The sequence below is a fragment of the Lemur catta genome, chromosome 4 (assembly GCF_020740605.2).
Source record: "Lemur catta isolate mLemCat1 chromosome 4, mLemCat1.pri, whole genome shotgun sequence".
Lineage (NCBI taxonomy): Eukaryota > Metazoa > Chordata > Mammalia > Primates > Lemuridae > Lemur > Lemur catta.
In genome coordinates this window covers 53,980,664-53,995,570 of record NC_059131.1, presented here as the reverse complement: position 1 = coordinate 53,995,570, position 14,907 = coordinate 53,980,664, and the positions used below count along the sequence as shown (strand labels likewise).

At 37.4% G+C, this 14,907-nt stretch overlaps 1 protein-coding gene across 1 annotated transcript in view; it reads right to left on the bottom strand.

The window, feature by feature from the left end:
* Window positions 1-4,279: 4,279 nt before the first annotated feature.
* GMCL1 (germ cell-less 1, spermatogenesis associated) overlaps window positions 4,280-14,907 on the bottom strand; it is a 48,745-nt gene continuing 38,117 nt past the window's right edge. The window contains exons 13-14 of the mRNA XM_045549779.1: window positions 13,317-13,404; window positions 4,280-5,727 (exon numbers count right to left, since the gene is read on the bottom strand). Coding sequence (XP_045405735.1) covers window positions 5,599-5,727; window positions 13,317-13,404 — 217 coding nt within the window. The 3' untranslated portion in view covers window positions 4,280-5,598. The remainder of the gene's footprint in view (window positions 5,728-13,316; window positions 13,405-14,907) is intronic.

The following is a 14,907-nucleotide window of genomic DNA, read 5'->3' as shown; positions in this document are numbered from 1 at the left end:
CTAGCAGAGGCAAAGAGACCTCTAGGCCCAGCAGGAGTGAGCAGCACCCAGACCAGCCACAGACAGCAGGCAGTGGGGCTGAAAGGTTTTCGTAGCAGGGACACTGCTCTGCACTGAGTGGAGCTGACAGCACAGGTCTCAGCACACATGGACACTGGGATTGGAGGGAGAAACAGGGCAGTGCCCCAGGAAACTTCAGGTCACCGGAGGAGAAAAGGAGAAAAGGCTGGGAGAAATAGCTGACAGCAAGGCAGTAACTCTCCCGATTAATTTCTGTATTTTCCCAGCTGGGTAGGTCACACACCTGCCAGCTAGGCACCCTGAAGGGAAGCTTGGCTCTTTGAGTCTTAGTCCATCTGGGCTACTATAACAAAATACCATAGACTGGGTGGCTTATAAACAACAGAAATTTGTTTCTCACAGTTCTGGAGGCTGGGAAGTCTAAGATCAAGGTGCAGCAGATTCGGTGTCTGGCGAGGGCCTATTATTCACAGAAGGTGCTTTCTCTCTGTGCCTGCACGTGGGGGAAGGAGCTAGCAAGCTCTTTGGGGCTTCTTTGATTTGGGCACTAATCCCATTCATGAGGGCTCCACCCTCATGACCTCCCAAAGGCTCCACCTCCTAACACCATCACATTGGGCACTAGGTTTCAACATACCAATTTTGGGAGACTCAAACATTCAGTATACAGCACTGTGCATCCCAGTAAATTCATCTTAGCTTGGTTTGGGAAGACTGTTAGGGAAGACAGGACACCTTTCACAGTTCCTGAGGAAATCCCACTCACTGCCACCACCAATTAACCTAGAAGTTCTTTTTTTTTTTTTTTTTTTTTTTGAGACAGTCTCACTCTGTTGCCCTAGCTAGAGTGAGTGCCGTGGCGTCAGCCTAGCTCACAGCAACCTCAAACTCCTGGGCTTAAGCGATCCTACTGCCTCAGCCTCCCGAGTAGCTGGGACTACAGACATGCGGCACCATGCCCGGCTAATTTTTTGCATATATATTTTTAGTTGGCCAGATAATTTATTTCTATTTTTAGTAGAGATGGGGGTCTCACTCTTGCTCAGGCTGGTCTCGAACTCCTGACCTTGAGTGATCCACCCTCCTCGGCCTCCCACAGTGCTAGGATTACAGGCGTGAGCCACCGCGCTGGCCTTAGAAGTTCATTTCTTAATTTTAACTTATTTTGAAATAATTATAGATTAACAGGAAGTTGCAAAGATAGTACAGAGAGTTCCTGTGTACCTTCCACCCAATTTTCCCCAGTGATTACATTTTGGGAAACTATAGTACATCTAGGTGCATATATAGTACATCTATAGCACAACTAGGATGCTGACATTGGTACAATGTGTATGTATAGTTGTATGTCATTTTATCACATGTAGGTTCACATAACCACCACAATTTAGATGCAAAACTATTTCATCACACAAAGATCTCCCTCATGCTACCTCTTTGTAGTCACATTCATGCACCTCTCCTCCACCACCCCAAACCCTTGGCAACCACTAGCCTTTTCTCTCTCTCTGTAATTTTTCCACTTTGAGAATACTATATACATGGGATCATGTGGTATGTGACCTTTTCAAGTTGACTTTTGTCCCCCACTCATCATAATGTCCTGGAGATCATCCAAGTCATTGTATCAATAGTCTGTTCCTTTTTATTGCTGAATAGTATTCCATAATATGGATGTACAACACTTTAACCCATTCACCTACTCTACTATAAGACATTTTGCTTGTTTACGATTTTTGGCTATTTTAAATAAAGCTGCTATGAATATGTGTGTGCAGGTTTTTGTATGGGCATGTGTTCGTTTGTCTGGGATAAACGCCCAGGAGTGTGATTGCTGGGTTGTATGGTGAGTATATATTTAGTTTTTAAAAGAAACTGCCAAACTGTTATCCAGAATGGCTATGCCATTTTACATGCATGGCAATGTACGAGAGATCCAGTTTCTACACATCTTCACTAGCTTTTGGTGTTGTCACTATTTTTAAAATATTCTAACAGGTATATTGTGATATCTCATGATGGTCTTAATTTCCATGTCCCTAATGACTAGCTGAATTTTTTTTTTTTTTTGAGACAGTGTCTTATTGTCACCCCAGCTAGAATGTAGTGGTATCAGTGACAGGAGGATCATTTGAGACCAGGAGTTCAAGACCAGCCTGGGCAACATAGTAAGACCCCCATCTCTACAAAAAATAAAAAATTAGCCGGGCGTGATGGCATGCACCTGTGGTCCCAGCTACATGGAAGGCTAAGGCAGGAGGATGGCTTGAGCCCAGGAGGCTGCACTGAGCTTTGATCATGTCACTGCACCCTAGCCTGGGTGACAGAGCAAGACCCTATCTCTAAAAACAAAACAAAAACAAAAAACAGATGTTCATTTGAAGCCACGAGAGTGCATGAAATCTCCTGCTACAGGCTCAGGAGAGAAAAGGGCCTGGAGATAGCCAGCGGAAGAAACCAAAAGGAGACTAAGGAGTGGCCAGAGAAATAGAAACCAGGTGAGTGTGATGTCAGACAAGTTTAAGAGAAGGCTGCTTTTTAAGGAGAACAAAGTAATCAATTTTAAATGTTTAAAGGAATGAAAGGACATATCTAACCTACAGGATTTAGCAACAAGGTCTTTGTTGACCCAGGAAATTTTATTTTGACCCAGGAAGTTAAATTTTGTTTTATCTTTTTTAGTCCTATTCCATATAAAATTACCAGCCTTTACAAAAGTATTCTACTTTGTACATGTGAATGCATGTTGTTGACTCAGTAACTCCCATTTAATTAGATGTAGTCTGACCACTAGTTAACAATGATAGATGCTGGTTGAGACTTTTTGCTATTTTTACCCCTGTACCTTACACTTTGGGGAAGAATAAAAACTCTCTGGTTGGGGAGAGAATTGTACCATGCCTTTTTTTCTTTTTAATTCAGTCATGTGATTGGGTCCATATTACTTGATCATTTCAGGTCATTGACAAGTCATCTATGCTTATCATTTATGCCCCTTGCTCTATTATTTTTTCTATTCTTTAAACCAGTTCATCTTTAAGGAAATATAATTTTAAACACAGTTTCACCACTACCAGTCCAATATTCTAAACCAACTGTGTTGGACAGAACTTACTGCAATGATGGAAATATTCTATATCTGCACTGTCCAATATGGTAGCCACCAGCTATATGTGGCTATTGAGCAATTACAGTGTGACTGCTGTGACTGAGGGAGTAAATTTTTAATTTTTAAAAATTTTAATTAACTTAAATGGCCATGGTGACCTCTGGCAATTCTGTTTTTGCATTTGATGTTGAAAATTGTCCACATATGATGGTAATCTTATTGAAAAGATTTAAATGAGATAAAGTGTTAGCTGCTAAACATTTGGTGAAAAAAAGCCAGTGACTACCACCACTATTCTTCACATAGTTTTGCCTATCTTGCTAAGTTTCAAGCCCAATCCATAAAAAAAAAAAAAAAGGGAAGGTACATTCAGATCCCTCTTTAATAATTTAGTGTGAAATCCTAGAACATATTCTCTTAGGGACCTCTACTGATAGACAAGCAAAAATAAAGACCAGTAGAGGCTATAAAGCAAAAGCTGACAAGCACAAAAGCTTTCATATACAGTTTTTATGATACTTTAGCTGACACTATTAACACTTTATTGAAAATATTCCTATTGAAAAGAACTATGCATACACATAAAAGTATTTGGTAACAAAAACACATCTTTACTATCAACGAGAAGTACTAGCTGACAATTTTCAATTTCTCAAATAAGAACATGACCCATTTGTGACTGAAGAAATAATCATCTTGCTGATGGATGACATAAGCAACTTGGACAGGACAGAACAAATGAACAGGAACCATATATAATTCCAATTTGGCCAGTTAATTTATATAAGTGAAAGTTAGTTTTACTCATTGATATACTCAAACATTAGTTATGTTTACTTTCAAAATTTAAAAAAATTTATTCAAATAATTCCAGTTTGTTATATATTTTTTAATAAAGAGTAAAGACCTCTTATGCTATAATAAGATACAAAGAAAACAACAGCATCACATGAAAGAGATATTATAACCAAATATAAAAAGAAATGTAGCCTCTTGATACAGCCAAATCATCGTATTACAAACATTTAAATTACAGCTCTAGGGGCTGAAGGGGAGGCATTTAAAAGGTTCCTTTAAGTTAAACAAGTGGATGAATTCTGAAAGGACAAAAGCAATATATAAGCCTATGGACATATTACTGGGAAAGAAAAACTATCAATAAATTTCAAAAGTTAAAAGTAGCAGGGAAAAATATCTAACTAGAAAGAAAAAAAATTCTGCTTTCAATTAAGGGGTTTTTTGGGTCCATTTTATATAAGAGGTTATTTATTCTTTTTCCAAATGAGCATTTGTTATTTTCACAGATACATAAAAATGATTCCCATTTTAAAAAACATACTAAAAATATACATTAACCACTGTACTTACTTTGGAAAAAAATGAACATGGCTATTTTCAAATTAGCAATAAACACAAGAAGCCAACATACATAAATCATGACAAGTATGCATCTCATTTGACAAAAATAACTTCCATTTTTACATTAATGCTTTATTATCAGCTTCTATATTAGATCCTCCAAACTTATTTACATGTACTATGAAATTTCTATTAGTATGTATAACTTAAAGGCACTCACTCAATTCAGAGGTTATAAAGTCCTGAGCTTAAGTAGGAAACAGAATTCCCAACTAAAATGTGAACATAAATAATTTTAAACATCAGAAAATATTAAAATATTTAAAAGCATAATATCTGGTACATAAATAATTCATAACCCAACAATAAAAGTGTACAGAATATAAAAGAAAAGACCAAGGAAGATAAGAAATATGCTCAGAATCAAACTGATTTTTCCCCTCATTCATTTGTAGGTCTGAAGCTGATTTTTTTTGTTAAAATTCCCAGAAAAGCTAAATTAAAAGAAAATATGAAAATGCTTAAGTTTAAAAAAAGTTCCTCAGCTTAGTCTCCAAAACCATGAAAAACATCTTTAATGATTAAAAACAAGAATACACTGGAAATATATTAAACTAAAAGGGAATCATAATGAGGTGAAAAAAATTAAAGGATAGCTATAAATGCTCTTTCACCAACTGAAAGAGGATTTATAATTGGCCAAATTATTCCGTTAGCATTCTTTTAGCCAAATAAATTTACAGATAGATGACTAAGGTTCACTAACACAAGGTAAGAACAAAGTTTAAGCTAAAAATTCAATCTATATTTTCTTGCACAGAAATGTGAGATTTACCTACAGCAATTTACTACTAATGCTGAATTAAAAGCATGAATTGACACCTTTATAACAGAAATGGTTTCACCAATATTTTCTTGGCTTTAAAATGTTTTTTTCCACATATGCATAGAAATGTAATAAGGATAAGAATAATCTTCTGTATTGTCTGTACAGTTCATAAGGCCTTTGTCATTGTTAGTCACCTTAGATGTGAATATCAGCAGGGCCATTAAATTAAAGCTGGCCTAAAAAGTTTTCAAAGTGCTACTGTTTCCAACTGATGAGATCCTCAGGTTTCTGGATTTTCTGGGTGACGATTATTTTCAGTTCTTTTTTCTGGCGATATATACAAGAAGTTACAGCAGATATATAAAGGGAAGACCAGAAGCCTGCTGTCCAAGTTCATCACCACTTGTTCCTATAAGACAGATTTGTAGGTTTAATGACAACTAGATAGCAAGATTTAAAAAATAAAAATAAAAAAACCCCCAAGCTGTTGAATTGAGTGAAGCAAAGGAGATAGTATGGGGTTAAGAGCTTGAGTCTGAGATCCACAATTCAAATCTTAAAACTCCCACCCACTAGTTACTGCTGCTTTCTCATTGTATAAAATGGGGACAGTAAGAGTACCCACTTCACAGAATTACACTGAGGATGAAATAAGACAATGCACAGAGGGTTTAGCAAATCCAGATATATATTAAGTACTCAGTAGTGGTAGGTATTTTCATTATTGCAAAAATTTCTATCAAGTACCTGCATGTTTTAGGAATAGATACAGGGTTCAGAAATAAACTTCTCAATTGGCTTCAATTTCTTTTTAAAATTTTATTAATTGTAATTTTCTTTTTAGAGACATGGTCTCACTATATGTTGCCCAGGCTGAGCACAAGGGATTCTTCCGCCTCAGCCTCCTGAGCAGCTGGGACTATAGGCACACACCAATGTACCTGTCTACTTGGCTTCAATTTCTGATGGCCCTTAGGTATAGCAAATCATTGGGATGAAGGTGGAGAGTCACTATTCCTACCAGCAAGCAGGATTCCTACTCGTAAGATTCCCCACTGTCCCTATGACAAACATGTTATCTGTCTCCTGGCACATAAAATACATTATCATGTAAAAGAAATTTCAGGTTCAGTTCCATCAACACACATAAGAATGCACCAAACTCCAAGACAGACAGGAGCTGATACTACACCTGAGAGCTACAAATATGACATCACTGATGCTCCAGGTGTCTGTTTGGAACCTCATATATCCTTTACCAGCACTATTTGGTGAACAGAATAAATCCTCAGAGTAAAAGAAGCAACACTAAAATTAGAATTCTTATTTTTTAAATACCTGGAATATACTCTCTGCAATAGTATGTGTTAGTTTCACTTTATTTTATACATTTTGTAGAATATACTATTAAACATTGTTTAAATCTAGAGTTTTAATTTTTTACTGAGGTATGTGTTCCTGCAATGAAGGACTAAAACTAGAATATTTGAGTGCCTGAAGTAGGCTGACTGGACACAGCTTCTGTGTTGAGGGAGTAGCAAGATGAAGAAGAAGGTACACACATGCACACACAATCTCTCTCCATACCTCCAAAGAGGCAAAGTGGTATTTTTAAAAAGATTATCGGTGAACAAAATCAGGCAAGGCCATCGCCTAGGCTGATGGTGCTAGAGTGTCACGAGAGAGGAATAATGTCAAAGCATGGTTGGTCTTCAGATGCTTGACTCTGACCTAGTCAAAATTGTATCAATAATCTAATGTGAGTGAAGGCACATCTACTAAATTTGTTGAGGACAAATGTTTTGATGATAGATATATCTGATGATAAAAATCAAGATTCTGTACCATGACAAAACAAAAGCTCCAAGAAGGATTAGCATTCTGGTATTTGAGTATAGTTAAGGTTGGGTGGGGGTAGGTTAAGGACCAACTCCGGGAAAAGGAGAACACCACAGGGCCATTGCTTAGAGGGTGAATGGATGCACCAATTTCTGAAAATTAAACTGTATTAATCCCCACTCTACATCTCCAAACAAGACAGATCTAATCCTAGTTTCATCAAATCTTTTAACTCTACCTGAGGGATGAATTTACACCTACATTTGCACTGAAGTATCTTTATAGCAAAATTCCATTTTCCTTGCTCAGTGTGGGTAAAAGCTGTGGAGCCCACACATTGCAGCAGTAGACAGAGCAACATCTTCCTAGGTCCCTGTTTCTACTTGCAATTATTGCTTCATCTTCAAGTACAAATTCCTGCTTCTCTGAGGCTCATGCTACTTATTCTATGCTATACCTGTATTGCTTCCCTCACATTCTATCTTACAGGTCTAAATTCCAGGATCCGTAAATCCAACTCACTACCAGAAATCTTCACTTAGATATAAAGCAACTGAGATTCAAACCTTCAGCTACTGGCTACTATCTCCTCCTCCTTTTCTTTCTGGGCCATCTATGCTTTTACATGTTTTTTTTTTTTTTGAGACAGAGTCTCGCTTTGTTGCCCGGGCTAGAGTGAGTGCTGTGGCGTCAGTCTAGCTCACAGCAACCTCAAACTCCCGGGCTTAAGCGATCCTACTGCCTCAGCCTCCCGAGTAGCTGGGACTACAGGCATGCGCCACCATGCCCAGCTAATTTTTTCTATATAGATTTTTAGCTGTCCAAATCATTTCTTTCTATTTTTGGTAGAGACGGGGTCCCACTCTTGCTCAGGCTGATCTTGAACTCCTGACCTCGAGCGATCCACCCGCCTCGGCCTCCCAGAGTGCTAGGATTACAGGCGTGAGCCACCGCGCCGGCCTATGCTTTTACTTTTGCAATATGGCTTTGACTCCCCATCCCAGCTGTTGAATATCTCACCAGGTTACTTCTTTTGCCCACCCTTTAAATACCAGTGGTCCCTAGAGTTCCAGCCTAGGAATCTCTACGCATTTCCTATAGTTTTTAATCCAGTCATCATTTGTAGCACAGGCACTGCTTGTAAACTACAGATGCATTTGTCTACCAGCCTATCAAATTTTCACCTTGATGCCCTCAAATTAAATATGCCCTAAACTGAATTCATCACCTCTTTGCCATCACAAATAGCTTTAAGTCATATTCATTTTCTTTGTTATAATTCAAATCTCAGGAAAAAACACTACCATAAATCAAGTTGTCCAAGTTAGAAAACCAGGAACCATCTAACTGCTTTTCTTCACATACACACACAATTAAGCACCAAAATCTGTCAACTGTACCATTTTATTTCTAGAACCCATCAGCATTTCTTCATCTTCATGGCTACCTTCCCTAAATTAAGGCTCTCATCATTCTTTATCTGGACTATATAGCAATACAATCACTAAACTGTCTTCTGGACATTATCATATCTCTAATCCTTCCTACACATTACTATCTGAGAGAACCTTCTATGATGCAAATCCAGTTAGCATTATAGCATTTGCACTATATGCAAACAGCATTAAAAAATACAGTTTTGTAAGACAGTTATAAAATATATAAAAATCACTAGCTTTGTTCCATCATCAAAAACTATTAGAAAAAAATTCATATTAGCAGTTGAAATATCAAATACTTAGCATTATATTTCCAGAAATATATATGAACAATATGGGAAAAACTATAAATTTTAGAGAGACATAAAAGAAGACCTAAATAAATGTAGAGAACCATATTCCAGAAGGGGAAGATATCAATTTCCCACAAGTTACTCTATATATTTAATAATATAAGTCAAAATCTCCATAGGAACCTTGACAAAATGAGTTTACACCTCATACAGAAGAATAATCATGCACAAAGAAGCAAAAGATTTTTAAAAAATTTTTGTAGAGACAGGGTCTTTGCCTAGGCTGGTCCCAAACTCCTGGCCTCAAGGGATCCTCCTGCCTTAGCCTCTCAAAGGGCTAGGATTGGATTACAGGCATGAGCCATTGTGCCTGGCCAAACCAAAGGATTTTTGAAAAAAGAAGAATGAAAGTGTTTTTGCATTACTAGGTATTAAGATGCATTTTAAAGTTAGCCTAATTAAAACAATGCCTGTTGTCTTCATAATGAAGAAATCAATAAAGCAGAAAGTTCAGAAATGAAACAAAGTTTGTAAGGATTTAGTATATAAGGCATTTCAAATACATTTGAAATACTCCAATGTAAAAAATTAAACCATAAAAGGAGCATAAAAAATACAGACAACTATTTATTTATTTTTATTTTAAATCTTTTTTTAGAGATACATCTTGCTATGTTGCCCAGGCTGGCCTTAAACTCCTGGCTTCAAGTGATCCTTCCCTCTCAGCCTCCTGGGTTGCTGGGATTACAGGCGTGAGCCACCATATCCAGCTCAGATAACTATGTATATAGTTGTAGCAAGGATAAGGAGGCCTAAGGATCATACCAAATGAAGACATCATTAAAGAGATAGATAGTTTTAAATGTTGAAAAAACAAATGACAAAATGGACAAACTACAGCATATCACAAATTGTATTATTCTTTATACATAAAAGATATGCCAAGCACAGTGGCTCACATCTGAGTCATCCCAGCACTTTGGGAGGCTGAGGCAGGAGGATCACTTGAGGCCAAGAGTTCGAGACCAGCCTGAGCAACTTAGTGAGATGCTTGCTATCTCCACAAAAAATTAAAAAAATTTGTTGGGTGTGGTGGCATGTACCTGCAGTCCCAGCTACTTGGAAGAATAAATATTTTCATAAAAATTATACAGATATTAGCTATCAAGTTATATATAACATGTCCAATATGCATACAAAAAACTCAACCGTACCAGTAATGAAAGAAATGAAAATTAAAACAAATATAATTTGTCTCACTTATTACCTTGGAAGAAAGATTAAAAAGAAGCATAATATTCTAGATTAGGTATATTTTACTATACGGCCAGAGGGAGTATAAATTGGACTGTACTTGTAAAGGGTAATTTGGCCGTTAGAAAACATATGCACCATTTGACAAGAATGCTATTTCTTGGAATTTAGCTTTAAAAAAGAAAAAAAAACTCAGAAAAGTGGACAAAGATAATAATGAAAGAAAACCTTGAGAATTTTATCCAATAAAAAGGATTTATATAAATTATGGTATATCCAACACAACTAATATTAAGCAGTTAATAAAAATGATGTTGTGAGGCCAGGCATGGTGGCTCACACATGTAATCCTAGCACTTTGGGAGGCTGAGGTGAGAGGATTGCTTGAGGTCAGGAGTTTGAAGCTACAGTGAGCTATGATGACACCACCGCACTCTAGCCTGAGTAACAGAGCGACACCCTCACTGTCTCAAAAAAAAAAAAAAAGTTGTGGATATATATTTATTGAAAGAAAAACTATGCATAATAAAGTAGAAAAGAAATAGCAGGTTACAATTGCTACCTCATTGTCTGATACACCTAGGCTTTCCTGGCCTTGTGCTCCAAAAAAGGGCCCCATCCTTTCTTCTACTGGGCCCTGGCCAGGCAACCCCATTTTGCCTCTCCCCTAGGCTTAACTACTATGCCATCATGAAGTTCTAACCACCGAGTCAGCCATGAAGACGACAGAAGACAATAACACACTTGTGCTCAATTGTGGATGTCAAGGCCAACAAGTACCAGATCAAAGAGGATGTGAAGAAGCTCTATGACACTGATGTGGCCAAGGTCTGATCAGGCCTGATGGAGGGAAGAAGGCACATTTTGGACTGGCTCCTGACTGACTATGTTGCCAACAAAATTGAGATTATCTAAATCAATCTCAATTGGCTAATTCTAAATACACATTTTTTTCACTATAAAAAACGGCAGGTTACAAAATAGTTAACAGTAAGACCCATTTTTGGAAAAAAGATATAGTGAAGAGAAAAATGTCAGCAGTGTATCCAGTGTATCTGAGTGGTGTATGTATGATTTTGTTTTGGCTTATTTCTATTTTCTATTTTTTCTACAATAAACACCTATAACGTACATAAAATGCACATATACAACTCCCAACTTAAATCCTTCCAAATTCCATCCACAGCCTACCTGCCCTGGCTCTAGTTACACTGAACTCTTCCAACTGTCTTTCAGTTCTTTCAAGGACCCACATGCCTTGCCTCCATCTTACTCATCATTTGAGGTTTGGTTCAGGTATATTCACTTTTCAACTTTTCCAGGAGGGGAGGTTTCCCCTGAGCTGTCTTCCCTTCTCCTCCTCCCCCAATAACCATACCCCCTGTCAACTGCACAGTACAGGTTAGAGACTTTACCCTCAACGTTGTACACCACTCTGAGCTTATTCTATCACACTGCTTATACCAGGCCATGTTAACACAAGCCCATCTTTATTTCCTCCCCTCCTAACATAGAACCTAGTGTGCAGTAAGGAAACTTCAGCATTTACTGAAGGAACATTTGGAATGCAACTATTATCTTGGCCTGGTGCTTTTGAAGTCTTTGGTTGCTTTGAGCCATGACTTTTTTCTTTTTTTAAATGAAGTTCCAGGTAGAAGGTAAAAATAGTCATTGTCCATTCAGTTCCAGAGGGTATAATAAGGACCAATAGAGAATTCCAACAGAGGCAGAATTGAACTTTCCCATTATACATCTGCCTTGAAATGGACATTCCTCCATACTACCTACTGCTTAAGATGGTCAGCTCTCTGTTGCTCGAGTTCCAACAACGGCTGGTGTTGAGCCTAAGAAATACTGATTTATAGAAATGCCCCCTGTATTTTTAGAGACAGATATGATTTCAGAAGTCAAGCAAAGCTTTGCCTTAAAGGAAAATGTAAATGTGTTAGTTCGCATATCAAAAGCTGCCTGGCCTCTGGAGGGCATCTCAATGGTCAGTAGCAGCTGCATTCCAAGGCCAGATGCTATAATCTGGGTTTATGGCTCTCACCTGTTTTGAAAGACAAAGCAGGTCTTGCCTACAGCCATAGGTTGCCAGAGCTATCAACAAAGACAGGCCCTTGGAGATGAGAGCCGATCAAATAGATATGCTAAGAGCTGATCAAACAGATATGCTGCTGCCCAAGCTGGGCCCAGACTGAACCATGGGGTTAAAGTAAATAACATAAGGCACAGCTCATCTTGACTTCTGAAATCTCTGTTCTAACACACAATAACCAGAGCCACAATGTCTCTGTTTTTGCTAAAGTAACAGCCTTATCATAACCCTAGAAGTTTACCCTAAGAAGATTTTATAACTCATTGTTTACCTAGGAAGAGTTAGTTGAATGATCTGTAGTAGCCTTTTAGAAGACATTTGACCGTGAACCAAACTATCTATTATTATATAAATCCTGTTGCCCTTGGCAACCGAGCACCTGTATCTGCCCTATAAGTACCTGTGTAAAACTTCAGTCGTGATTGCATTTCCAAGGGAAGAGATGTAACCTTCTGGGCACCCTCCTTTGTCTAGCTTCATAAATCTTTACTTTATAAACTATGTCTTTGGCTCTGCGTATTATTTTTATTTCTGTTTCCTACTATTTTTTCATCCTTTGCGACGACCCCTGCCTGAGGGACCTGTGAACCCCTTGCAGGGAGCGTAGCTAACTCCTTGCAGGCTGGAGGACTCTGTAAGAATGCTGTTAAAGGAGTTCTCATACAGGGCATGTGAGGTTACAACGATCACTTCTAAGGTTCCTTGCAATGCTAAGAACGTTCTATGATAGTCTCTTCAGTCTGAGGAAAACTGCTAACATCTTAAAATTTATGTGAACTATAATAGGCCCTTAACCCTTTTTTAAAACATTATGCCCTTTATAAATTTCTTTATAAATCAGCTTTCCCCTGATTCTGAAATCATGTTTTCTTTTTTTGGCCCGGTTATGCTCCTAGTGGGATGAGGTAAATTATACAGAAGTGTGCATGGTAGGTACTTCATCTTTACCCTCAAAAAACATTCAAACCAATCCTTAAATCAAAACATCATTTTAATGTTAATTCTACTTAAGAATTTTCAAAAGCGGATTCAAAAGACAAATATAATGACACCACAGAAAAATAATCGAACATACCTGATCCTTTTCAAGTGTAAGTATTTGATAGCCAGTTGTTCTACTACATATTAGTTTTCCACTACTATCAAAGGAAGCCAAACGTAATCTAGGATAAAAAAATTAAAAAAAAAATAAACACAAGATTTTTTCACTACAAATTTAAACAAGCCCTCCGTCACTTTAATATTTTTTCTCTTCCTTGTCCCTATAGATCTTTTATTTGATAAAAGACTTTAAAGTCTTTTCAAACTGTGAACTGATTCCAGATTTACAAGCCTGTGCTATTGTACATATCTGATATGTAAAAATAATTTATAAATGTTTTGATTGTGGTAAAATATATATAACATAAAATTTACCATTTAACCATTTTTAAGTATAAAGTTCTGTGGCATTACATATATTCACATTGTTCTGAATCCATCTCCAGAACATTTTCCTCTTCCCCAAGTGAAACTCTGCACCTATTATACACTAATTCTCCATTTTCCCTTCTCCCATCCCCTGGCAACCACCAGTGTATTCTCTGTCCCTATGATTTTATCTACTTTAGATACCTCAGATGAGTGGAATCTTACAATATTTGTCCTTTTGCGACTGGCTTGTTACACTTAGCATGGCTTCAAGGTTCATCCATGTTTAGCATGTGTCAATTTCTTTTTAGGGCTGAATAGTGTCCCATTGTGTGTACATACCACATTTTGTTTACCCATTCATCTGTCAATGAACATGGGGTTGCTTCTACTTTTTGGCTATTATGAATGATGCTGTTATGAATATGAGTGTACAAATATTTGTTTGAGTCCCTATTTTCATTCTTTTTTTTTTTCCGAGACAGAGTCTTGCTAGGCTAGAGTGCCGCGGCATCAGCCTAGCTCACGGCAACCTCAAACTCCTGACCTCAAGTGATCCTCCCACCTCGGCCTCCCAGAGTGCTAGGATTACAGGTGTGAGCCACAGTGCCCAGCCCCTAGTTTCAATTCTTTTGGGTACATATCCAGAAGAGGAATTGCTGGATCATATGGTAAATTCTATGTTTAATTTTTCTGAGGAATCATCATACTGTTTTCTACAGTGGCTGCACCATTTTACATGGCCACCAGCAGTGTACAAAGGTTCTAAATATTCTACATCCTCACCAACGCTTGTTAATTTTGAGGTTTTCTTCCGTTTTGTTTTTAAGAATAGTCATCCTAATAGGTGTGAAGTAATAGCTTATTATGGTTTTGATTTGCATTTCCCTAATGATTAGTGATGCTGAGCATCTTTTCATGTGTTTATTAGCCATTTTGTATATCTTCTTTGGAGAAAGGTTTATGCAAGTCCTTTGCCCATTTTTGAATCAAGATCTTTTTATTATAGAGTTTTCTATATATTCTAAATATTATCTCCTTATTAAATATAGGGTTTGCAAATATTTTCTCCCATTCCATGGGGTGCCTTTTCACTCTGTTGATAGTGTCCTTTGATGCACAAAAGTTTTCAATTTTGATGAAGTCTAATTTATCTATTTTTTCTTTTGTTGCCTGTGCTTTTGGTGTCATATGGAAGAAAACACTGCCAAATCAAATGTTATTAATATAAAGCTTTTTCCTCTATGTTTTCTTCC